Raw genomic sequence first — 26,190 nt, 5'->3', positions numbered from 1 at the left:
TTGTCAATTGTTCCAGTAGCCAGGAACAGTTTCAGCAGTTAAAAATTCAAGTTTGATTTAGAATTTAAGAAAATTAGAATAAATAATATTTTCAAATTAAATATCAACTATAGGGCATCATAAAGCTGGCTAAACACTCACAACTAGAGTTATGTCGATCCTTATTTATTCGGTCCACCCCAGTCATAGGACCAATGCTATCGGTCATAATGACTGTCGGTCCTTGGAATTGTTATAAAAATATCGATGAAAAATCAACCCAAATAATATATATTAGATACATGAAAAACGTTTTACATTTCTTACAAGCAATACTCCTTTTTTGCTTTATAATGATAAATAAAACAAACATATTCTACATTTTACTGAGTTATATTATTTTTTCTACTATGTAACAGAGCAAATAATAAAAAAAAAAAGCAAAAAAACTCAATTAAGTAACGAGGGATCAATTTTACCTTCTTTGAGGTTCGACATGTGGAACTGGATTGTATGGTGCCTGACTGGGGAAGACCGCAGTCCTCAATGATAAATAAGTACTGACACAGTACTATTCACAATGGCAAGGATACCAAGGCTATCTTGAGTCTTGTTAAACAAACTACTAATTAAACAATCTTATTCCACGACTTAATTAAAAAAAAATGTGGTGAACATATAGGTATGTATATGTTTATTTTAAGAAAAGCACATTTCTATTATATTATTTCTAAGAAAATGAATCCCAAAATGAAGAATTTTTTAATTCAAGTTTGCATCACATATTTCAACTTTTTTTATATAGAAATAAGATGATTTTTTCTTAAATATATATGCACCAACTTAATCATAAAGTTTTGTAGAAAATCTACACCATCTTGATAGGAATGAGTAAATTAGCTACCTAGTAGTAAATTTTGTGGTTTCACGATTTTTTGGAGGAGAAACTGAGAAATACAGTGAACATTACTACAACTTGAAATTTTTATGAATGTTGGATCTCCAATATTAAATAATACATCATTCAACAGTTTGGAAATTGAAGTATTTTATGAACTACTCTATTATTTAGAGCTATTCTATATTTGAACTGTAAAAAAAAATCGTTTTTACGGTGTTATCTCACTAACATAAAAGTTTAATTTGGGTTTCGTGGCCACTTGTAGACTTTTTAGTTTCTTTTCCTCTTATCAGTATTTGAAAGTTGTTAGGTTTAGTTCTTGTTAAGCCGTAAACCATTTCTAACAATTAATGAATTATAGTTTCATAGTTGTGAAAAATTGAATTTTTATTACTAACTGATTTTGACCTTTCCTTCTAAGTTTCTTTTTGGAAAAAGGTACCCTGATACAATAGAAGTAACGACGTACTATATGTAGGGTTATTATGTAATAAAAATGCAAAAATCTTATTTGTAAAAATGAACAATTGTATATTGACTGGCTCTCTTTCAAAATTTAAGTAAATATATTATACAAGTTATAATTTATGAACTTTTAAAGAAGGTTTAAAGATTAATTAAATTTACAATTGTTGTAAAGCCAAAAGGATTATTAAATAGCTATTTAATTTCAGAAGTTACTATAGAGCTCTCGTATTTTTGATTCCTCATCTTTGTAACATTGAAATATATATACATACCCGTAATATGCAGATATATAAAGATTGATACCCAATCTATGTATGATCTATTTCAATTTATGTTTTATAAGAAAGAATTTTTTTGTCCAAAATATGTAGGAGTTTTTCTCATAACCTTGCAAATTAATTACATACATATTTGACATATCCCCATTCCAAACAAATGAATGAAAAAATGAAGAAATGAGGTACATGAAAATATCAAATTAGTTGAGATATTTTTGGAATTTTGTCAATTTACTTTATAATTTCATCTAACATTCTTGATTAACACAGTGTAACTTTGTCTAACATACCGAATTACGCTTCAATTTGTAGTCATCTGTAGATTTTTTTTACTTCCTTCCCCGTTATCAATGTTTTGAAAGTTAATGATTTTGATTAGTTTTTAAAATGCTGTGAATAATTTCACACCATTATTGAATTAATAATTCCATGGTAAGGAAAAATTACGAAACATAATCGAAATACTATTTCCCGGTAAATGAGAAATCCTATGTAGTGTTGAGTCTCAAAGTCTTTTCTCTCCATCCAAGTCCTTTAATGTTTGTATCTAGTTTTACTTCTCAGATTTATTTCAACTCTACAGTTATTAGTTTGAATTTTATGTTTGTCTGGAGTCCAATATAAATGAGTTATAATAAATCAAAAGTGATGAAAATAATCATATATAAATTGTTAAGTGGAATTGAATCAAAAGCCTTGCTGAAGTCAACAGCAATTAGCTTCAAAAGTTTCACAGTCTCAATAGCAGATTGTACATTTCTAGAAATGTCAGAAATCTTTCTTCCCTTGAGGAAGCCTTTCTGATCACTTCCTATTTTGGAATTTAAAATTGATTCAATTTCAGTTGCAAGAACACCAGAAAGAATTCTGAAGTTCTCATTGAGGATTTTAATCGGTCTCCAAATATGAATGTCCGTTGCCACATCTTTCTTAGGGATAACAGTAATCCGGCCTTAAGTAACTAATTTTGGAAGTTTCCGATGGATTTTCATGAACTTTCCCAAGTTGGACTAAGTAAGGAACTACCTCCTACACGCATTGGGTAAAAATCCTTCCATCGATACAATTGGGTCTAGAAGTTTTGTTTCCATTAAAATATTTTTTATGTATTTAGATATTGTATTTGGACATGCTATCTTCAGTAAAAATCGTTTGCGTTCCCAATTTAGACCGAGGAAAATTAGCTTTATTAACAGCAACAAGCCTTTGGAAGCGCGTATCGAAGAGTTAAGAAATTTCTTGTGGATAAGTGATTGATAGGCCAATTCGAACCAATTTTTTATGTCTTTTTGATGTTTTAATTTACAACATGGTTTTTTCTTTATATTCTGTATCAGCTATCTCTGAGACACGAAATAGGTTTGCAGTATCTTTTGTAATTATGCGTAAAAAATTGACAACCATTATCTAAAACATCTTCAAACTTTTTTTTATAAAGTATATTGTAAGACGGTGGATCTAACCGTTTAAAAAAATAAATCAGCGATCTTTTTTGTATTAAAGGAAGGGTGAAAATTATGGAAAAAAACGTGTTTGTAGTATTTTGATAACATTTTTGTCCTCCACTGCCCATCTGGGTATTCTAAACCTGTTTTTAGTCCGACTATGTTCAATATCGATGTTGATCATCTTATGATCCGATTTATGATGAGGGCGATAGATTGCCTTTATTATCTTCTTGAATATAGAAGAGGAAGCAAGCACCAACTCGATCTGTGAGGATTTTTTCTCACTTCTCCAGGACATAGTATCTTCTGGACTAAGAATTCTGATGATATAATGTAACCTTATATCTATGATGAGTTTAGACAGAATTTCAACATTTGGGTAGTCGGCCTTTTAATTATACAAATCTACTTTCAGATCACCAATAGTCAAGAGTGAATAAATATCATTTTTGCTCTTATTGATAATGGCTTGAAAGAAGGCAGAACACTTAACATTAGGTCCATAAACATTTAATAAATAAAATCCTCCATTTATTGTTGGGATGAATATTCTATGCCAGGCCCTTGAGCTTGATAATTCCTTTACACAATTGGGGTTATCAATTCACTTCGAGACTAAAGACAGAACCCCCCGACGCCTCAAATCTCCTGTGAAGAAATAGTGGTAATTTCTCTGAATACCAAAGTGACAGTTATGTATAAAATTTCTATGGAATGACCCCTCTACTACATACTCATATATATATATATATCTGCAATATATACAATGCAATAGTCAGTTTGGTTTGATCTCATGGAAAACCTATAAAAATTATGAACGAAACAACAACCCTTTTTGAATTATTTAAATGAATGTTAATCCGATTCCAATCTTATCTTGGGATGAATATTGTCTAGGGCAAATAATTTGAGCTTAAATGAGGAGTTATCAAAGATTATTTTACCCATAAAAATAACAAAAGCTACCGATGAATGTAAAACTTTTTTTTAAATCAAAAGAAAATCTAATTTAAGATAATTTATTTACATATTGTTATTTTCTTTCATGCATTGATGATTTTGTTATTCCTTGATTAAGGGATATTAGTATTCTTTTCTTTGAAGAAAAAAAAATGATGGAACAATGGTACTCACATCCGTAATGGTGATTGAAATCAGGGCTATCATGATCAATCCTGATTATACAAATAAAATCAATCGAAAAAGACGATCAATCAAGATAAAAATGGTAGACGTTAATGTTTCCTGTACAAAGAAGATTATAGAATATTAATACGTATTTTTCAAATACTGGACACCATAGGCAGAGTTGGAAATGCTTTTTAGGAAAAGTAGAGCAAAAACCTTTCTAGGTTATGATATTGATACCTAGGGATGGGACTATTGTATAAATTACGTTGATTTTAAATAAAAAAAAAGTTTATATTGGTATTAGCAAAGATTATTTTCAAAAAATTAGACAGTCCTTGCCTTCTTTTGTTAGTACAAATATATCTTATTAATTAGTCCTTCCGATATTAAGCATTCGGACGTAGCAGTGGGCAAGGAGTAATATAGTTCTTAATAATCTCTATTGGCTAAGTTACCACATTTTTATGACATTTTCTCAGGGGTGGTTTTTACGCACAACACAAATAAGACAATATTCCCATCCCTATTGATAACGATATGGTCTTTTTGTTTTTGGACTTTACATCTATAATTTTCATAGAAATAAAACGATAGATAATAAATTAGTCCATTTATATTATTACTCTTTAAAACTACGATAAAAGTATAAGAGAAGAGCTCAAGCATGGCCACTTTACTTTTAAAGTTATATAGTAGCAAAATAACTCATCTACCAAGATTTTGAGAATTCATTTTAAATTTTCAGAAATTTAGTTCATAAGTAGTATTTACGTTTTGTACATTTTTTAAAGAAGCTAATTTGAAGTTATATGATTATACTTTTTGAAATTTTTGAAAACAAGACCCAATAGAAAGTTTTAAAATGGAAATATGAAACTCAAAAAATATTGAATAATGTATTATTTGAGCTTCAATATTTAGGAAATACGGATTTACCTCGAGACATATTTTTGATATAAATTACTCTAGTGTATAAGATATCCTTAAAGTTTCACTGAATAATTTAAATTGGTAAGATTTAAAATTTGGACTTTTTCAAGGATCAATAACAGGTATTGAATGGGATACATTTTAAGTTCCATATTAAATTCATTGATCTTCTGAGAAAAGAGCATGGGCAATCATCACTTATACTCACTATACTAATGATTTATTTATCTTCAATTTAGTTAATGGAAAAAGGGCCTTCATTAATCAGTTCGTCCGATATTTAAAGATTGTTTATAAAATAATTAATTACATTTATATACAAACATCCAATGAGACATACCAATAATTTGTTGAGTGGGTTGCAGGAAAATAGTCATTTTTATAGTACGCTAAATATATATTTTATTATGAAAACTTTTATGGAGAGAAAATGAAAAAAAAAAAAAAAAAACATTTACTGAAATCCTTTCTACGTGGACTTATCATTTTCCTATTACATACTATTTATAGGGTGAGGCTGGTGCCCTCTTAGTTCCTAAATTTTATGGGTAAAGCTTGATTTTTTTTGTACTGTGTTTATTAACGAACTCATCTCAGAAATTTAATTAAAGTATGTTGATATTTACCTTGAGCACAAATCTGATGAAATTTTGAAGAAAGTAACAAAAAACTACGAAAGCCTTAATTTTTTTTTTTTTTTTTTTGGGGGGGGGGGCACCCTGAAGTATAACTACAAAAAATTAGCCAGGATGTGGAGTCCAAATAGGGTAGAAAGCCATCGAATCACGAAGTCCCACATGCTTTTGGGGGAGCTAGCAATCTCGAGTGAGTGGCGTCAAAAGTTATTAGTAAATTACAATGTATATTATCTAGACTAGAGCAGAATAAAAATGCCACAAAGAGTTTTGCTTGTGCTGCTCTAAACCAAATCTAAAGTAGCTTAACAAGTTTAAGGAGATACTGCGGTCAATATTTTATCGTAAGATCTCACTTTTCTATGACGTCACTAAGTTATTTATCCTACGTTTTCAACATTTTGAACAAAAAATTATTTCCCAAGAACATGACCAAAGGCTCAATATATCTAAAGCCCGATATTATTTCAACCATATCCCCTGAGCTTAAACCGGAAATTGATCATAGCTATGGTATGAAAGCATTGGCCAAGACATCCTTGAGAGGAGCATGGGATGTTGTTGAATCAAAGAGAAGGAGGCAAGGAGATAAAATTACACATTCATACGCCTATAAGCATAATTTTTGCTCAAATTATTCGCAAATTTGCCTTTACCATCTTTGAAATTCAGGAAATCTGTAGTCACCGCTTCAGCATCGCTATTGTAGGGTGAATAGTCGCATTACAGTTTAAAACGTCATTTATGTTATTAAGACCCTATTTCTTTTGTATTTCCATAGATAAGTGACTTTTGACATCTTTGTTTTCTTTAAGTAATCCACTCGCTCCTATTGTATGTCAATATATCTTCTGGATCTTTGTTTTCGGTACAAATTTTCCCAATGGAATTTGATTCGTGGTGTACACGAAGTGCCACTTATTCGCTACATATAAATAATTTTTCCTGGGGAAATTGACTTCAAATGCGCACTTATACCAGGAGCTTGCAATACATACTGTGATCATATAATATTAATATAAATACCAAATAGATACAGTAAATAGGGATGAACGAGATAACTAATTTAATAAAACTAAAGGAAGACAGCATTAATATCAAGCCACTTTAGAAATAAATGAAAATTGTAAATATATTTCTTCAATTATTTTATCATTATTATTCTACAACTTGCTCATAGGTGACAGATTCTTCATGAAACGATCCTTTCCAATGATGATACATGTGTACACTGTATGTATCTTCCCATAAATGAATCTAACACTAAAGAGCAAAGAGAAGCTTTGCTTCAAAATGTTGGAAAGAAGGAACCCAAATTCAGCTGTCATAAACCATATTAAAACAAAAAAAAACAAAATTACTCCGTTTCTATCAAATAAATATCACTGAAAACTGGAGAACAAGCTACATCAATTACAATAAAATGTATCCTACAATTTTAATTTTTTTTAATCCTTTAACATACGCACTTTTATCAAGGAAAATGAAGAAAATACTATGTTTAGATTGCATACTGCGCACAGACTATGAAGTAAACTTGAACATTTTTTTTGAATTTATCATCTATTTTTTGATATTAAGTGGTAATTTTTCATGACTAGTGATGTTTCAATCCTTATTTAGGACTGAACAATACAGTCTTGTCCAGTTTAGTCCTGCATCTCTTTCCTTAAACTTATAATATTTGTCCTTGATAACGTTACTCAACTTTATTTCCTTCTGTTCTTTTCAGTTCTAATACTGATAGTCGGGAGGACCGATCCTATGACTGGACTGAAACCAATAAATAAAGACTGGTACAACACTAGAATTGACCCATGAGGAAGTTCTGAAATGTAATAATGAAACTTCGTTACATTGTAATATCATTCTCATCCTAATGTACATTGTACCTTCTTACAAGCATATGTACAATGTGGCTTCAGTTTACACAATAAACTTGCTATTAGTAATTAGTAGAAAGATAATCCAAAAAAGTCAGAACTGTAACAAAATTTTATTTAAATATATAAATGAAGCTAATAAAAATGTCCCTTTATATGTCTAAAGTTGGAAATCTATTTTCTTCTTATGTATTTTACACAGAAACGGTTACACAGAAATGGGCAATTGCCAAGGCTGCATTCGTTGAGGGGCAGCATAGCTACAATATTTTTTTAATATCATAAATTGATATGTTTGTTTATGTACTAATATGTTGAGAGATATATTCTTTGGATATAATATTTCAATTTTTAGACATCTAAATCGACCGTTTCCCATTCTATACTGCTTTATATATATATATATACAAAGCAGAAAAATACTTCTTCATGATATGATAAAATATATAATCACTTTGAATGTTTATCATATATCTTTAGATGGAATCTTTTCTATCCTAGAATACGACTTCTTCTGGAACAAAATTGTAAATCAATAATGGAAGACGATTCAAACTTTTCATTTCCATTATAAAAAATTACATGATTATAGCAGACAAATGACTTATTTGACATTGCTTTAATCTACAAAACTACAAGACTACTTAAAAAACTTTTATTAAATGACCTCATCATCAATCCAATTTTAAAGAATAATGAATATTGTAATTAGAACTTAAATTAAAATTAATGACAGACTAGTCTAGCATGTAATGATATCAAAGTTTTCAATTAGTTTACAAGAGGAAATTTACCATAATATTTGTAATTTGATACCTTCAAAAGGCCCCTCTAAAATTGTCACATTTTTCAAGTCTTCTAATCAAAAACAAGATGTATTTTCATGTCATATTAAGGACCGATATACCTTTGTTAGAAAGATTTATAATCCACTATTTCTTTTTGGTTAATCTTTTTATTTTATGTCATCAGAATAATATTTAATAAAAAAAAATTATGTTCAATTCATGAAGACATTTACTACAACCCTTTTTTAATTCAATTTCATAACTAATCTAACAATAGAAAAAAATAGCTCGTAGTTGGTCTTAAAATAAAAGTAGAAAATAGTGCATGTGTCATATACATATAAAGTAGGGGTAACTGGGGTAATTAAGACGCTTTTTCAAAATTATCTATATTTTTTAAGTTTTGGGAAGAACTTCTATAGTAGACGTTTTGCGTTATAAATCCTTTAATAAATGGTGTCTCATTTTACCGATGGCCTCATATTACTCCAGTCTATGATTAAGGCTATTTCAATCAATTTATGTAAATACAATCAAATCTGCATCAAGGAAACTCGTACTTTTCAGATGAAAAGTTGACTATATCTAGATTTTTCTTATATCCAAAGTATATACAAGACCATAATTTTTGGATAGTTAGAATATGTAAATGATCTGATACATCAAATTTTAACTATTAAAAAGTAATATTTAATTCACGTATTCTGTAATGTTTTCGTATTAATGTTAATGTTTTTCGTGAAACAGTCATAATAAGTATCTGTACTGATTTAAAAATATGTGAAATAAATCTAAAAATAAACATACAGAAAAATATGTTTGTGTCAGCTTACAATTTGTGTCAGCTAAAAAAGGAGAAATCTTTATGAAAATTCTTCATTCTAATTTCTTCATCAGACTCATGAATTCTAATGAAGTTGACTTGATGCAGATTTTTTACTTCATGTTTCTTCGATACGAGGTATTTTATTCAGAGATAAAGTTGTGCATTTTTATTCTATACTTCTTATATCCGGATTTGACTGTAATTACTTTATTGAAAAGTAGCAATGATTGTTTTTATTACAAATTTTGTTATTGCCCTCACATTCTGGATGGGGTGTAGATATGATTTGTTCCTAGATAAATGACTGCTCCTTAAACCTATCTTTGCTTTTAGAAAAATGGCACAAGACAAATATTTGTTGAAATATTTTTCTAGAAAATCCGGTTCCCTTAACAATTAGAGTGAGCAGTTTTCCTTATTCCCCTTCCCCTCAGCTATTTTGGTTTCTATCTCACGTCTCGCATTTTCAGTCAATGTCTTTCTTTTGTTGATAAATCTCAATAAATTATATTTAAAGTAAAAAACATAGATATAGAAACACAGAAACTTTTCTTTTATTACAATTTATAAAAGAAAATATAACCCTTAAGAAATACACCTTTTAGTACATCTAATATATTAATTTTTTTTCTTTGTTAAATCAAATTAAACTTTTACTTTCATATTACAAGTAGATTACAAGATTGTACATTGTGATATTTATAGTTTTACTATTATCATTATGTCGAAGTTTATTTATAATATATATTTTTTGAGAAAGAATACAACTTTTACTAAAGCCTAAATGTCCTCTCAATGTCCCACCTAAAGACTCTAGACCTCCCACTTTTGTTATGTTGTACGTGGTCACCTTATCTGTACACATAGACATATGAAAATGCCATCCTTAGTGCTTGCATATCATGGGTCTAGATTAAAAGTGCCACAAGTCGCAATATTATGGTTTTGATAGATCACCTATTTATTCCATAGATTTTGCACTCATAAATATCAATCAAAACGATAAAAATACTTGTTTGAATATAAGGTATCAAGAAAAACACATTTTTATTTAAAATAATCTTAACAGTATACCTTTGTGGTTTCAACCATATATAATTTGTTATACTTAAAGTGAAACTATGAATACTTTTTGCAAATTTTGGGGGGGGTTAGTACCCATCTGTTTTAATGAGGTTGCATGCATTATGTAAAAAAATATTATATTTTTTGTAGCCATTGTTGTACACCTTAGTCCTCGCATTGAAAAAAGATAAAATCAAGAAATCAAATAAAAAAAAAAACAAAGGAACGACCTTCAAATAAAAAGTTAATTAAATTAAATAAGCCTCGATTAAAAAAGTAGTTTTTTTAGCAAAAATAGCGTTGTCTATTTTATAATTTCAATTTCACAAAATACACAGAAGTGAGAGACTTTTTGTTCCTGATTAAAAGAAGACATACATATTTTTCCGTAAGGAAGGATAATGAGGAACTGACGTGGTAGAGAATATTTTTACCGGACTTATCTCTATTAGCGTGTGTTTGTATTAAAACTGGTTTGTAAGGGATGATGAGGCCGGAGAAAATTAAGATGTTGTGAAGAGTTCAAAATAAAATATTTCGTAGTTAAGAAGAGCTGTCTATCTAAAACCAACTTATATCAGGCCTTTCTCTTGTTTTATCTTTTATTATTTGAGAAAAGGTTGCAAGATACAATTAAAATAACGAATTATGTATTAATGTATGGCAAAAATTTCATTTTTAACAAAAAGGGGCTTTTGGTACTTTTCCCATTGGCTATGATATTGTACAAATAATGTACAGTTTTCTTTTTATGACTGTCTAGTGGCATCACGTGCTATTTAGTAGATTTTTAGATTGATCCAATAGTAAAGTAGTTATAGGAAATTCATTTATTTCTCTAAAAAGAATAGTAATACAATATATAAAAACAGAACCTACAGTCAAAAAAAAAAATAATAATAATAATTTTAGTTGAACAACATATCAGGACTTCTTCTTGATTATATTGTGCTTTTAACTCGTCTTTTTAGTAGATAGAACCCATTGGGTTAATGTTTTTTAAATTGACGTAATCTTCTACATAAACTATATAGGTATTAATAGTCAATAGTAGTAGATTTGATTCTCTCCCTATTGCTTGTGTATCTTTCCTTATATTATTGATCTTTTCACCTGTGAAGGAAATTTATATTTTTCCCAGCATCATCGATTTACTCACCATTTTTTCATTCTAGGTAGGATGGAATTCAGATGTTGTATTGATTGTATCAGTCTTTAAATGGATTCGACTTTAGAAACCTACTTAGAATCTATATATTGGCTGTGTACGAGTTGTGATGTATGTAAAAGTTAAAACTTGTATAAACAGACTGTACAAGTTACAATTGGTGCATTTTAAAATCTACTACAATATTATCGCCCCTCGGTTGAAAATCACATTTAATATTGTAAGTTATGTATGCATTAGAGCACGAAAATTTTATTAAAAACCTTGAACTCCAATAAGTTTAGCTTTTAAAGCCTATTTAAAAAAATAACTTTTTTTAGTTAATTTCGATCCAGAACCATATTTCAACGTAAAATAACTATTTAGATGAAAATTAAAGGTAATAACAATTGATAAAACATTCCAGAATCCGAAAGATAAATTATTTAATTAGTAATCGTGAATACAACTCTTGCTGGGTGTAATTAGTCAAAAATCAAGTTTATCTACTTAAATATAATTTTTCACTTATCTCGCCACAAGTAATATAAATTCGCCATTAGAAAATCTTAATTTAATTTTTAGTTGCAACTTGAACAATTTGTTTAAATAAGTTAAAATAGATTTAAAATACCTACTTACATACGACATAAACATATATATTAGTAGATTGTATTTAAGGTTGTAGTTTGCACAAGTTGAAGAAGTAATGTTGATATTATGAATGTTTCGTTCCACATATACTTAAGCTTGACTTTTCTAATGTAAATTTTGTTGCGAAAATTTCTAAAATATTGTTTAAAAGAAAGTGGGATCATGAAACTTGTAATATGTTTATCAAAAAATAACATTATATTGTCAAAAAGGGATATAAAAGTTGGCAATTGATTGAAAATATGACATTTATAATAAAAAAATTCATCAAAAAATAGAGAAGAAAAAAGAAAAAATTGTGAAACATTCTCCATAAGATGTCAAATTTTATAATATTCTTCAAAAAATGTCAATTGAAAAAAAAATAAAAATATTATTTTAGAAAGATAATAGTTCTAAACTAATATGTGTAATTATTATTTTTAAACAATTATTTCTTCCTTTTGTTTAATATACTATAAAAGTATCATACTGTGCACTAAAATAAAACAAAAAACAATTTAAATTTATCCTGAATATAAATAAGCTTCTGAGCTAGTCAATCTTCTACTTTGTTATTCGCCTCAAAGAAAAATCTTATCCACGATCTTGACTATTATACAAACTTAATTGAGTATTCGAAATAATTGACTATGCTCAAATGTAAACATTTTAAACATTAATATTCAAACTATATTATGTAATAAATCTCTTTAGAATATATACTCCATTACTTAAGATAAGTGATTCTGAACTTTTTAACCTCCATTACATAATATCAATAAAGTCGTTTCCTCGTAGACTTTTTGCTTATAAATATAATGAGTCTATTTTAATACATGCATAATATTTTTTTTCTTTGGAGTAATTGAAGATTTTTGTAATGAAATATTTATAATATTTAATATATATGGATTTTTATACGATACCTCAGTTTGCATATTTGATTTGTTTTTTTCTTCAAAGTAGAATAAAGGTGGGCTATAATATCGGGTCGATTGTATAAGTTTAAGATACTTTTTCTTTCTATCTCGAAATTTGAGACAGAGACAGAAAATAATTAAAATTAAATTATTGCCATCTTTTAACTATAAGGAAATAACTTCACAAAGCAATGAATATATTATTCGATTAGAAGGAAAGAAATTTCGACTTTTTAATGATATTTGGACATTTTGTACTTCGGAGGATCATGAAAGTAAGTCGAAGGTCTCATTATTTAGAGGAGGTTGTGAGTGTGTCTCTGCTGGAGTATTTGAGATGGATTTGGAGTCGATTCGTGGACTAAGGGATAATGCCGGAGAAGATTATATCTCATTATATGAGGCTTTTTCTTGGATCTTGACCTTCCATCTACTTTCATCATCATTCAAAGTACTAATTGTCCGAATATCTCGAGAAAGTCGTGATCCTTCTCCTCCTACTTCAATAATATATTCTTCGTTTTTTTGAAGCGACGTTGAACATAGCAAAGTTATTTCCTTAGTGTTAAAAGATCTCGAATTTCGTGATCGAAAGGAAAAGTATGACGTGTAAACAAACTTATACATAGCGATGGTTTTTTCGTAAGATCACGAGGAGAAGGTGAGAGCGAGACATATGGTACACCTGATTAAGACGAGGCTCACAATTAGTTGTATCTATCGTTTACGACTTTTTTGTTATGAGGAGAAGAGGCTTCTCCCATGCATGCTTTCCCCCCAAAACTTGATATTTCTTTAATAGTAATAACACCTTTCTCGATGAAGGACATTTATTTACAGTCAATTTTGTAACAAATGCGTGATTAAGATATAAATTAATTTAAGATTGTGTTAGTTTCTCGATCGTTTTTGCACATAATAATTTACTCTAATTTTATGAAATAAAACATTAATCCTACTTATATTTTCCTATATTAATAAAATGTTCGAGTTATATATCTCCTTTCCATCGTTGTTCAAATAAGTATTTGTGTAACTAACTTGTAAGGAAACTACAAAGTATCCAGTAATAGTATTTGTTACTAATTATTCTTCAACTGTTATAATTTATAATTGTAATTGAGGATAGCTTTATACTGTATGTGTTTATATTTTTAACAAAAGTACTCAAGATCTGCAAATCTGCAATGATACTTATTAGAGGGCGTTTAAAATTTGAAGGAATAATAAATTCGACTAATTTTACATCCCAAATTAAAAACCGATACAATCAAAACAAAAAGTCTAGTTTTGCAGGAGAAAAATGGAGAAAATCATCCAAAAATATTACATGCAACAGGTTCTAGATTTATTCGTTTTCTCTTTAACTATTTTGCGTTATAATTTAAATTATAAACATTTTTTCTCTGCCCAAAATTAATATTTTTCGAGAATATATTAAGTCAGCTTTAAAAAATTAAAGAACATAAAAAGTTGTATCGTGAACTGTTTCCATAATTTAAGAAGAAGTAACTTTTAATGAAAAAGTTGGCAATATTAAAAAAATTGAAGCTGTTGAGCTACTTCCAAAAATGGTTTATTTTTCTTCAAACCTAGTCAACTGTATTTTTTTAATGAAAAGTAACAGATTTTGACCCGACTACTTGGACATTTCAACAAAAAGAAATATCTTAATGTACATTGTACATTAAGATATTTTAATAATATATTTATAAAAACTTTGCACATGGTTAATTTTCAAGCCTCAATTATTCTCCCTTTCTAAATGAAACGGTTATGTGATTTAAAAATATGTCTTCTATGTAGGAGAGAAAATGGAGTTATAAATTAATTTTTAGATGAACGAAAATCACTAACCTGAAATTTACTGTTAGAATTTTTAGTACTATAACATACAAATTTCTTAGGAATGAATTGCGTGTACACGCATGATTGATGTGGGAATCAAAACAAAAGTCAAATACCTAGAGAAGGATAGATGCAGTTAATTTGCTGCGTTTTCCTTTGATCATGGTTTAAACTTTCGTTCTTCATGGTAGCAAGGATATGAATAAAAGAATGAAAATAACCAAATTTAGATGCGCCAAATAAAATGATAAAAATATCTTTTGGCAACCATCTTATTTTAGTACGACGTTATTATTTTTTTTCTTCTTGTTGGCTGTTCTTGTCATATTTTTGCTCAACTGATAACCAGTAAAAAAACAAATATATGTTCAAGTGTTAAGCGGTCAGTTGTTAAAAGCTGTTTTGCCGGTATGTAAAACAAAAAAGGTACAAAATGACTACACAAATCTTATGTTAGATAAGTAATTATTACTTTTTTTTTCGCATTTTTAAACTTTTTTATTTACGAAGCTAATGATGTTCAAATCTGAGTCTCTGAATAAGTTAGTTATACAAATCGACAGCTGAAATATTTATTATTTTTTTACACGCCCTTTTGTTAGTAGTTATTTTACGGATTGAGATATGACAGGCACGCCCATTGTGTTATGTGTAACAGCAAATGATCTGATTTTATTGCCTACCATATTCTTTTTGATGTCATATAGACAGTCCCTTAATATGGCTTATATGTAAAGAGGGGGACTCTGAATTATAAAAGGGACGTGAACAAGAACTTTACTATAATTTTTCATTTGCTGGTTGTCTAGCTTGAGATAATATTTTTATCTATATATTTTTGTTTGAAGGTTTTTATTGTTTTTTTTTATAAATGCCCCAGTTTTTTATTTTTTAAAAGCAACAATTTATTGATCATTTATGTTATTCTTACATCCCTAAGGAGTCAGAGGTCTGGAAGCTACATTTAAAATAAACAATTGTTACGCACAATAATTTAGGATGCTGTCAAGATTCTACAGTTTTAGTAAAATAAAGTGTATACTAATTTAATATTTATATTCAGTTAGAATGGGCATGGTGCCTGACGCCCTCGTAGTTATTGGATCACGATCATAAAGGTATCACTTTATCAAGAGAAGCGGCAAATGCACTTAATTATTCTTCTTTATGATAACCTTAGAATTCAAGTAAAACAGATACCAAAAAAGGGATCTTTACAACAAAAACAAGGGAAAACTAGGATAATATCATTTAGGGACTAGGTAAATTTAATAATAGAAATACCGAGTGTAACAAAAAAAAATCTACACTTTAACTTTATCTAGAAGAACATGCAGTGGAAAATAAATAAGCTGAAATTGATATTTTTATTATGAATATATTTTAAATTTAAGACGAATAGGAAAACTTTTTTGCTCATTATAGACTCCATCGCCTTCAATCTATTCTGGAAGTCTTTACAGAAAGTTTTAATGTACAAGGCGAGGACTCAAAAATTAGAAAAAATTAAAATCCGTTATTACTTCTACATATTTTTATCTTGTGCCATTTTTATGCCAAATTTTTGAAGTAAAAGTTGGTTATTCAAAAATGTCTACACTTTTCATTCAATTTGTCCCCCTTTATTCTGAATGATGGCTTGAATAATGGGACGGACAGAAGTGCAGCTGGCCTTGATGAAGTTCGAGGACAAGATGTTCCACTCCTCTGTGATCACGGTCTCAGGGGATCGACATTCGGATGAGAAGTCTTGTTTGTCTTGCCAATCAAGACACACCAAAAAGCGAAGTCTAGAAGTCTCCCGGCCAGAAGGCAGCCATGTTCTCCCAGCAGAAATACTACACCTTCTTGGATGTGTGCGCTGGGCACCGTCTTGTGTTAACGCATAGTTGTCCCTGAGGAGCTTGATCTTCAATCATAGTAAGGCATGGTATCTGTGGACCTTGTAGTAGATGTCTGTGTGTGGTGATTTTATCGTTGGCCTTGAAGAAGTAAGGATAAATTTTGCTGACATCGGACGCCATGACGTCGAGGACCATGACCTGAACTCTTGATTAAGCCATGAAGCGAGCATATCTCATGTTCAGAACAGCCTTCACAGTGAATATCTTCTTGTCGGTAATGGATATGAGCGTGGAGGAGATCGCGCACCCTCTGTCGTTTTGTTTGTTACTTGGACATTTTTGATCGTACAAAAACAAAACAAAGCTCAAATTGTAGGTTTTTGTCAGTTCTTTTAAATGACACCAAATAAAAAAATGTCAAAATTGCAGAACAGAGACTAGACGGCCTCGAAAAGTCCTCATCCTGTAGGCTTCTCAGGACATATCTGATATCTCGAATTTTTTTATAAAACATAATTTTGTCAAGGATTCAAGAAAAAAATCGCGTAAACTTCTGAACATTAATTGTACGCGTGTAAAAGTTATTTCGTTACAGGGTAGTATATGTAATCCTTTATTTGTTCTTGCTTAACCTAATGTCAGTAACATTTGCTTTAATGGTACTAGAAACTGAAGATAAAAAATCAAGTTAAAATATTAAAAGGAAGAACTTTCCTACTCCCATTCCAGATAAAGAGCTTTACAAGAATTGAATAAAATACAGAAAACCTGTCTTAAGCATCTACAAATTGTTGTGAAATATCAATTGCAACACACAAAAAGGAAGCATATTCTTGACAGAGATTTAATGTCGGCCATAAAAAGGATCAATCGAAAGGTAAGGATTTTATTTATTCAATCCTTTTGTTACGAAGTTAACATGATCAAATGTTCTTGCTAATTATTTTATTATATATCAAATAAAAGAATCATCTCTTAGTGTAACCATCAAATTTATCATAGACTCGAATACAAAAGAAAATACTTATATAAATGAATTGGTATAGAGAGGTTAAAAAAATCACTATATTCACATAAATCATACATTATAAGTAAAAACGAAAGAAATGTTGACTTTCAGGAAGGAAAGAAAAATAAAGGTTGACTCTACTATCTTGATAAACAATTTGAAGTCAGTCTTCCCTGTATTGTTGAAACGATCAATTGCACAAGTCAATATTTTTTTTTTTTTCTAAAACCTTTGTTCCATTATAATAGTACTGGCGTGTTGATTGCAAATCTGCAATTAGTTTATCCGTATCAAAACTAGGTTTAAGAATTTTTTATTGGAATTTTTGGAGTATTTTATAGTTTTAAGACAACTTTTGAACAAGAAACAAAAAAAGTAACACACATAAAAGATTGTTATTTATTTACAAATTATATACTAATTATAAATATATACTAATATTTACGAACAATCTTGAAAAAAAAAAAGAAGCAATTTAAAGGTTAAAAAGCACCATAATTTAAGACAATTGTTTGAAATAGAATAACGCCTCCATTTCTTTTATTGTTTTTAGATCAAAATAATTCATCTAAACGCAAATAATAGGGATTTTATTAACGAAAGTGTCCTGGTTGATAAAACGTCAGAACAGCTAAACGATGAATTTATTTTCAAGTTTATGGAAGAAATAATTATTAAGAAAAATGTATAAGAATATATAAAATCAACATAGTTTACTTATTTCCCCCCTCCTTTTTTTTTCTTCAGTAAGGTCGTAACTCCATTTACCATATTTCTATTTGAATTTCTTTATTTCTTTTCCTTTATTCAATATAATCCAATATCACAGAATTTTAGAAATGTCAGTACTAAACCTCATTAAATTTCTGCTTAAAAAACAACATTCATATCGATATTGCTGCTGAAAAAAAACCTCATTTTAGAATCAAATACTTTTTACAAATTAAACTTGCTGTATATACACTTGAAAAAAAATATTTTGTTGTAAAAACAGTTTAAAAGTGAGGTGTTATTCCTTTTTAAATAAAACCCATAAAATATGGTGATTTTTTATTATATAAATTGCATTTTCTCAAAATTGAATGATTTTATATAAAATATAAATACATTATTGAAATCAACATAACATGTTGCAAAAAATAAATTAAACTTTTATGTGGTTTACTGATTTTTTTCTAACTCAAAAGTTGTCTCAAAGCTATAAAAAGTATAGACATACTCCAAAAATTCTTATCGTACATTCTCAAAAACCATATTCAAATCAGGAAATCTAGTTACGGATCCTTACTCAGCATATTAAAATTGGAAATGGATTGTAACCTCACTGGGATTTTGACCATTTCCCCATTTCTAATCATAGCTTGAGTTGAGTAATTTGTAATGAAAAAAAAAAAAAAAAGGCCGAGAAGAAGGCGAAACTGCTTTTATATAATTTTGGGGGAAGAAAATGAATTACTGCTTTAAACAGGAGAACCTTCTACCTTTAAAATATCATTACTGCAGGGAAAGTGTTGTAATTATATTTAAATTCAAATATATCTCAGGCATCCACAGGGAGGGGGGCTGGAGGGGTGGTCGAATGATTCTCTAAAAAAATGCCGTATTGAAAGAAAAAAAAATTCTGAAAAAACCTAGGAATTTTATTTTTAAGGATTTCTTTTCTTCAAAAAAAGGTCATTTGATAAACTTAGGCATTGCAGGAAAAATTTACATCAAAAGTGAACAAGGAAAAAGTTTACACCATGATTAAATAATAATAATAAAAAAAGAGCACACGCAACAATCGCTTTTCCTTTTCTACTTTTAAAGGAGGTCATTTTTCTATTACAAACTTATCAACTCTAATTATAGAATCCCTTATTTGAATTAACTTTTCAAGACCGAACGGAAACCAAGGAAATTGAATTTACAGGTGAATAAATTCTAAGTATGATATGTATTAAAAAGTTACAAATGTTTACAGATTGCGCAAACTATATAAAGTTGAGTTAATTTTTTTATTTAATTGCATATTGTTGAAATGGGACTAGACATAAAAAAACTTTTTTTTAAATATAATGCATGATTAATTAAGTTTCCATCACAGTTAACATTATTTTTGTAAAAAAAAAAAGGTATTTGTTATCATTTAAATATTTTTTGTCAGTCTTCCCCGTATAAGTATCAAAGGATATGATTTGATATGAACAAAAAATAATAATGAAAAATAAATATATATGTAGTTATTTTTTTTTTTCACTCCTAAAGCTAAAAAAATCTGTTATTTCTTCAGTGCTTTTAAAATAATTATAATTTAAGAAATAAATGGATTTAAGAAAACAATTAAGAATTAATTATAATTATTAAAAGTTAGGAGAAACCCCATTATTGTCTTATTCATTATATTCCAAGTTGACATAACTAGAAAGAAGTAGTTTTCATTTCAAAACATATACCTATAAATAGGATTATTATAAAGCTGTTTTTTTTGTAAGAGTCCTTTAGAAGTTCGAACAATTATGAAGATGTAACGTTTTATAAATGTGATTTTTCTCAACTTTAAATTGAAAATATAACAAAATTCTCTACATTTTTTGCAATTTTCAATTGGAATTAGAAATGAAATGCAGTTTATAGAATAAATATTAAATTTTATATTAATCCAGTATTATATTACAATGATATCAATGTATATAAATTATACATTTGTGTATTTCATTTCTAATTCAAATCGAAATATCTCTAAAATGAAGTCTTATATTCCCCATACTTATAAACATATATTATAGATAATTTTCATAGCTAGAGAATGAATTCAATTCGATCAAGATCAAATCAAAGCGACGGAGTCAAGTTCAAAGGCCATACATAATATAAAGGTGCATCACCAAAACGCCTAATATAAAAAAAGTTTGAAATAAAAAAATTTTAACTTGCTTTTACTTGTTAAAAATAAAGTATTTTTGACATTAAAAAGCAGGTTTAGAAGATATTACTATTTTAAATTAAGTTTGAACCACATAATTGCAAAAATAACACTTGTGAACAAATTTTTGCGCTTGGATTGAGATAATATGTTTTTCATTGTTTTGAGCTCGATTAACATGAAAATAATCTAATAATCCAAAATTTATAGATTCATGATAAACCAAGAGCAACATTTTATATACTAGAAATAAGCCTTCATACCTTAATAAATCTTCAAAATAACCTTTTTTAAGCAAGAAATCTTAATAAAATTTTTAAATTAAAATTTTTTAACGTCATCTTTTATTATTATAAAGCTCTTATATTTGTTCACTTTACGACAATCTTTGATTTTGACTGTTATTATCAAAAATGAGGAAAGGATTACAGTTCCACAAAAAATATCATTTTTTTGTACTTACATTGAATTTTTCCCGTTTCAGATAAAGATACAGAAATAAGCAAAACATTATTTGAATTTAGAAACATGTACCGATTTAATATATTTTATATTTTCTAATATCTTTCAAGTCAAGAAAACAACTCTAAATCAAATAAATGTTGTAAAAATACAGTTTATTTTTCAAAAAAGTACTCAGTAGGTCGCAAAACCAGAAATTTTGGGTTATAAAGATCATTTATTTGGAGTTTGCTTCTAAAAATATACTTGTAGCTACTGGGCAGGTATTATAAATCCAAAATAATTGAATCAATATCTTGCCAACACTCATATCTATGTTTATGAAAGTGTGCTCATCAGATTCAATTGACAAAATTGTATAAGAAAAAATATCTTCCAAATACGAAAACCTTACGGACATTATTGTATGCATCCATGCCAGGACCGTGGTCAAGGAAGCAAATAACTCCACAGATAATTATGCTATATAGCTTTAATTGATGTTAATAGATCCAGTGTCTACTACAATTTCAAATTGGTTCGTTATGTCCTAATCAAGTTATTGGAACCAGATTTATTCTGGAAAAACAACATTTTAAAAACTTAATGTTTTGGTCAAAGGTAATGAGGTCTCAAGGCTACCCGGATATGACCCCCTTGGAGTTATTATGTGTCTTGGAGAGAGATCCCAATAAACATGCATATAGCAATGTTGACTTCTTGAAGGCTTCCATTATCGAAGCAGTAACCAACATGGAGAATGAATTCCTCATCAAGGTCGGTGCTAGGTTCAGGGCCAGGCTGGAGGCTGTGGTTGAAGCTGGAGGTGGTCAGTTTGAGTGGTTGACTTCACTATGACATCTAAGAGCAAAATATTTGTGAATTTATCCATTAATTTGGGAAATATTGTAATATATTTTTCCTTGAACTTTTCAGATTTAAAATCCCCACGCTGTATACTAAATTACATTAAACTATGAGACGTTTGGCGATTTTATGTGAAATAAACCATACATTAAAGTCACAAACAATATTATAATGTTTTAACAGCCCTTTATGTATTATTATAAATAGTTATAACCAGTTTACGTAGGTACTTCCTAACAAATGTTAAGTACTTTTTCTAATGAAGAGGAGCTTCATGAATCAAAGCGGGAGTTATACATAATTTATTTGAAAAATGAACATTTTTTCATCCTGTTATTAAATATGATCTATTAATCACACTTCACTTCTCAAGAAATAACAAGACTTTTTGCATTATCTATTTTTTGGAGTTGATAAACATTAATCATATTTGCATTTATGTATCGACGTATTTGCATACATAAATGACAAGGTAAAACAGACAAAAATCCTTGGACTTTTTGTCCTCTAAAGATTGAATAATACTCACTTGTGGCCATTTTGACTCGCCAAATGAAGAGGTGTATGTCGATATAGAGTTCCACCATAGGCTGTATAAGGGCAAACAAGTTCTGGATGAAGTGTCAAAAGAAGAGACGTTGTATCCACTCTGAAATGAAGAGATTGTTGTAAGACATAAATAAGACTAGATATAAATAATGAATGGCTAGAGTTGTAAAAAATAGGCCTATTCAGAAGGTGGAAAAACAAATTGACATGGTGAACCTGACAACTTGAAGAATGTTTAGAAGGACGGCAGCTCAACACCTCTCATCATGTTTCATTAGATGGGCTTCAATAGCTATGAAAGGAAAGAAATAAACACTAGAACCACTTGGTATCTTGTAAGGACCTAGGCATAAATTACTCTGATATTGATGTCCAACAAGGACGTAATTTTATAACTCCCTACAAATAATTTGTTTTACTCTTCATATTTTGTATTCACATGCACTCGTGGATACTTTATATTTATATATTATCTCCTCAACCGTATAAAAGAATAATGATAACCGCGTTTAAAAAAACAATGAATGTTAAGATTGTTTACCATATTTTTTTTTACTTGCATGTACGGGCTTATTTTTGTATATTTCTAGGAATACCACATACCTTCCATATTGAGCAGCAAGATCCAAGGCTGTTTCATCTCGTGCATTCTTTATATTAGGATCTGCACCGTACTTGAGTAATAAATCCACTACTTCTAAATGACCATACTGGGATGCTGAATGTAAAGCCGTTTCTTGATCCGCATTCTATAAATGTATAAAAATGATAGGATTAATCAGAGGATTAAAGAAGGAACAACTTACTGCTAAATTAGGATTCGCGACAGAAGGTCCATGCGTTAGTAGGATTTCTACAATTTGAAATCTCCCAGCCCAAGAAGCTAAATGAAGAGGGCTTGAGCCTTTTTGGTCCACACTATTACATGAGGCCTCATAAGTAAGAAGAAGCTCTACAATGTCTCTGAAAAAAATAAATATATAAATGTATTTTATATTTGTTAGCCTTAATTATATAGAAATTTTAAACTATAATGTTTAGTTATATTTTTGTAAATGCATCTCCACCAAAAAATTTTAGGTAATTCTAATTTTTATAAATTATTTACTGTCTAAATAAAGGTTAAAGAAATGTTTCATAACTGGATTTGATTAAAAGTAAAAATAAATACAAGTTGATTGATATTGTTTAAGGATAGATCAAACATTTATTTTCTTTGAATCAAAACTTTATTTTATTTTAAATTTGTGCAAAAAAAGTTGTTTAATCTCTTGAAAATGTTTTTTTGTTAAAAACAATATCAAACAAAATAAATAAACAAGTATAATATTCCTTTGTTAATGATACTTTTTCTTAGGTATTATCATGGAGGAGACAAAAGAAAAAAATTCAAAATAAAAGTTTAGTCCAATTTTTTTTCATCTCCTTGAAATAATTTTTTAATGTGTTGACTACACATTTGCAAATAGAAAGAGAGAATTGAGGATCATAAAATTAAGAAATGAAACAAGATAGAAATAAACTCAACTAACTGTATTAAAAATATCCTATGATTTATGTGATCAGTTTATTTATTTATTAAACTCTAATGCGTAAAATAGGCTTATCCCCATGTACACATATAAACTATCTTACAACTTTTTCTGACAATGACTTAAAACTTACTAAGATAATATCTCAAGAAAATTGAATATCAAAATGAGAGGCAAGGAGATATACCCTTTCTGGATTATAATGATGATTCAATGCTAGATAAGGGTGTGAAGTTAGTTAATCTATGAAGTACAATCATTTCAAGAAAAAAATTAGCAAAGAAAATTTAACAGGAACTAAAGTAAAATAACTCTCAGTCTAATGTACAATCATACATTCTGTCATTTTTTTATTTTATTTAGATTTTTGGATTATTGATTATAATTTGGTAAGATGAATATTTTTCTCCAAACAATGATAATTAAAAGTTCGTCACGCTCATTGAAATTAGCGAATTTTCTGTTTATTTAATTAAAAATAGACGTATTTGCTTATATTGGTATATGTCAGTCAAATCGTTTGACTATGATACATAGTGATGAAAATCGTTTGCATTTTGGGCATGTTTAAAAAATATTGAAAATCAACATGGTAACCCTGGCAATTTGATGATTTTTTTTAAAGCAAGAAGCTCAGCTGTTTTCATGAGTAAAATAATAATGCCATTTGCCGAGGATAAGAAAATTAATTCTAATTTATATATATATATAAACAATTATAAAATAGCGGGCCTGCTAAAAAATACACAAAATTTACATCATTAGCTATACACTAACGAATAGAGAGACAGTCCAAAAGCTACATTCCATTGAAAAGCAATTATCATTCGTTTATACAAATTATTGCTCATAAAAATATAGAAACACTTTTGATAGTAATTTTATTAAACCCGATTTGTTACTTTATTCAAAAATCGGTAGTAAGTATTAAATGTATATAAGTTACATTCAAAAGTGATATCACATTTCTTAAAAAATATCGACCGTGAAGGTCAAAAATATTAATTATGAAATTATTCCACTGGCCATATTTGGGACTTCAATGATTAAGTTGCTTAAAAATGTAATCTAATTTTTTAGTGGTAGTTCATGTTCTATTAGAAAAAATGATCTACTTTTTCGGAAAATAATATAGGTTAAATAATTGCACTTTTAATCAATGGCTTATTAATTTAAAATTGTCTGAAAATATGAAGATAGGTGCATGAGAGGAGAAGACATTGTTCAATTGAGGGAAGTTGAATTTTACAATTAAATTAAAGACGATAAAGACTGTGCAAGAATAAAAACTTTTTGATCCATTAATAAAAAAATATACATATGATCAAACCAGTAATTTTAAATATCTTTAAAAAAAAGATCTTATTTAAGAAACAAAACTGCCCTCCTTATATATTGGATTTTTTGAATTTCGTCAATTTTCAGACTCATCGTGATTTGGATATTTATGAAAATTTGAATGTATTTAGGCCATAGTTTTTAAGCTATCTACAATTATTATCTTATCGTATTTTTCAACTTTTCTAGAAAAAAAAAAATGAAAACGCCAAAATCCCCTAGTGGAATCATCCAAATCCCATAAATTTAGTTTTTCTATTCTTGTAATAGGCTAGGAGTCTTCAAATTGGTCCAAACCCTCGATAAGATTTTAAATTGCACTCCCTCACTTTGATTTCTCTTTTGACTTTAAATTAGTTGGTAGTAGTTAGCTAGTCCCTCACAATTCTGAAGTTATTCTTTATTTAATTGGAGAAAATTATAACAAGAGCTAATTCAGAAGACTACCATGGAGTGGAGTATAATACTAGAAAAATCGTTAGCAGTCAACATAATAAAGTATAATTTTTATGATAGAATCATAATTCCACAATGTTATGTTTAATCACTTTGCTATAATTTGGTAATAGTGATGATTTAAAATCTTATTTAGATATCATAAATTCAATTACAGGATACAAGCATTTAATGGGATTATAATGCAACTAATTTGATCCGTCCGATTTTGACTTAGTGTATTTTTTTATTTTAAGATCATTATAAAAATAAACTCCACCATTTTTGTACTAATTCACAGCCTCAAACAATCTGGATTTAAACAGCACAGTATACCGACGGAATCAATTATCCGTTCTGTTCGAAATTTGTTATTTTTTATCAAGT

The 26,190-nt window shown here is 28.6% G+C and overlaps 1 protein-coding gene across 3 annotated transcripts in view; it reads right to left on the bottom strand.

The window, feature by feature from the left end:
- Positions 1-26,190, bottom strand: part of LOC121120063 (uncharacterized) — a 233,067-nt gene that overhangs the window by 47,219 nt on the left and 159,658 nt on the right. For all 3 annotated transcript variants that reach the window (XR_011780914.1, XM_040714908.2, XM_071889612.1), the window contains exons 3-5: positions 23,305-23,461; positions 23,102-23,247; positions 22,479-22,598 (exon numbers count right to left, since the gene is read on the bottom strand). Coding sequence is in view for 2 of the 3 variants with exons in the window: in XM_040714908.2 (XP_040570842.2) it covers positions 22,479-22,598; positions 23,102-23,247; positions 23,305-23,461 (423 nt within the window). In the remaining variant the exon portion in view is untranslated. The remainder of the gene's footprint in view (positions 1-22,478; positions 22,599-23,101; positions 23,248-23,304; positions 23,462-26,190) is intronic.

The sequence above is a fragment of the Lepeophtheirus salmonis genome, chromosome 6 (assembly GCF_016086655.4).
Source record: "Lepeophtheirus salmonis chromosome 6, UVic_Lsal_1.4, whole genome shotgun sequence".
In the NCBI taxonomy this organism is placed as follows: domain Eukaryota; kingdom Metazoa; phylum Arthropoda; class Copepoda; order Siphonostomatoida; family Caligidae; genus Lepeophtheirus; species Lepeophtheirus salmonis.
The sequence above is the reverse complement of the archived record's forward strand: the minus strand, read 5'-3'. Positions and strand labels throughout refer to the sequence as shown.